Here is a 1,696-nt window from a genome sequence, read left to right as displayed (position 1 = left end):
TTCCTAAAAATAACTCAACTACTAATTAATCCTAAAAATGTGAAATTAAATTCTAAATGCAAATGCCAAGTATTTGTATTTTTTATATTTTTCATATGAATTAAAAATGCACAAATAAATGCAAACAATTAACAAAAAATAACACAAACTTCATAAAATTGCAAAGAAATCATTTTGTTTGGAATTTTTGGAATAATTCATACATAGGGCAAAAATCACGTGCTCACAAATATGATAAGAATTTATTAAAATAGATTAAATATATACCTGATTTAACTGATCCAAAAATTTGTTTCTCTTTCAAATCCTTTATTAAACGATCCAATTTGATTTTGAACACCCTAGATAAAATGTCTGGGCGATCTTCTGGTTGCAAGCCCTTGCTCTTTACAAATCTACTTATTTCAGGCCACTTTGGGTTGCAAGTAAATGTGATGAAGAGATTTGGATATCCAGCCCACTTGCAGATTGCCATAGCATCTTGATAATTTTGAATCATGTATCTTGCACCCCCTGTGAAGTTAGATGAAAGAATTACCCTTTTACCTTGAGAAGAAGGATTTATCTCTCCATGTAAAACTGCATCTTCTAATCCTTTATACATATGAGCTCGCAATTGTTTTTGATGAGTTCTGATATACTTCAACCTAGACGATTCAACCATTGTAAATCCATCGACCAAGAATTGTTGAAATAATCGTCTTGAGTTCACAATTGTTGGTAATTCGCTATTCCTTTCTTGAATTTTGTATGCGAAATATTCACGCATGCTAACAAAATTCCTTCCTCCACTTGATTCGTCATTTCCATTTAAAGGAATGTCTTCCCTATAACCATCTTCACCTAATGGAAACAATAAAGGATACTGAAGACCTAAATAGGCAGCATTCAACTCATTTATCCTTTGTAGATGTCCAGACTGTGTTTCAACGATGATGTCTCGGTCACATCTAGATACATCAAAATCTCCCACTACCAAAGCAGCAACCTCTGAAATTGTTGGTAAGTTGTATTTTCTTCCATCATAGTTACGTTTTCCTATCAATCTGAGTCTAACATTGGACTGACTATCTTCCTGAAATTTGTCTCTCACCATTCTAAATGACTTTGTCAAAACATTCTGGTCATCAAGCATTTGTTTCACATCTTGAACAATTTCAGCATGAAGTTGGTTTATTCTATCACCACGACTGCATAAACATAGGTTTTGATAAATTTGGTCTAACTTATGTATTTGTTAGATTATTCATGCATATATAAATTTGTAATAATTAAATACTAACCCCAGTGCATGGATTCTATTCTGAACTTCGTTTTCTGTGTCGTATATATATAATTGGGCAAACTTGGGAGTGGATCCTTCAGGAGGCAATAAACTCCCGATTTGATGATAGTTTTGTCCAGATAATTTGAATGTTCTTGGCCCCTTTGTTTGGTTGACAGAAGCATCAACTTTTCCTCCCATTGAGGTAAATGAAAACATTGAGTTATAACTTCTAATATTATCTCTGAAATGCTTACTTTTTGGACCTAAATAAAAGTATTTGTTGGTAAATAAATAAGTATTCTTATATTGCAGATACAATTGAAGTATGGTAAAAGTAGATTTATTGTTACCTTATCCGAATATAATAAATAAGAAATTGAAAGATTCGTTGANCCATCCCGATTAATGATTTTACCACGTATTTGATTG

The 1,696-nt window shown here is 32.2% G+C and overlaps 1 protein-coding gene across 1 annotated transcript; it reads right to left on the bottom strand.

Moving 5' to 3' along the window:
* Nucleotides 1–223: 223 nt before the first annotated feature.
* LOC109215632 lies at nt 224–1,465 on the bottom strand. Its single transcript, XM_019379735.1, has 2 exons — nt 1,284–1,465; nt 224–1,190 (listed from the first exon to the last, which is right to left on the bottom strand). The coding sequence occupies exons 1-2, from the start codon at nt 1,463–1,465 to the stop codon at nt 224–226; spliced, it is 1,149 nt and encodes a 382-aa protein (XP_019235280.1).
* Between the last annotated feature and the right edge of the window lie 231 nt (nt 1,466–1,696).

The sequence above is a fragment of the Nicotiana attenuata genome, unplaced genomic scaffold, assembly GCF_001879085.1.
Source record: "Nicotiana attenuata strain UT unplaced genomic scaffold, NIATTr2, whole genome shotgun sequence".
Lineage (NCBI taxonomy): Eukaryota > Viridiplantae > Streptophyta > Magnoliopsida > Solanales > Solanaceae > Nicotiana > Nicotiana attenuata.
Note: the sequence above shows the minus strand (reverse complement) of the source record. Positions and strands in the feature narration are given on the sequence as shown.

Bases quoted from the DNA above. Each gene is read 5' to 3' on its own strand.
- LOC109215632 (XM_019379735.1), bottom strand. From the start codon at position 1,465: ATGGGAGGAAAAGTTGATGCTTCTGTCAACCAAACAAAGGGGCCAAGA. The intron at 1,191-1,283 runs GTTAGTATTTAA...ATGTTTATGCAG, and splicing joins AATAGAATCCATGCACTGGG to TCGTGGTGATAGAATAAACC.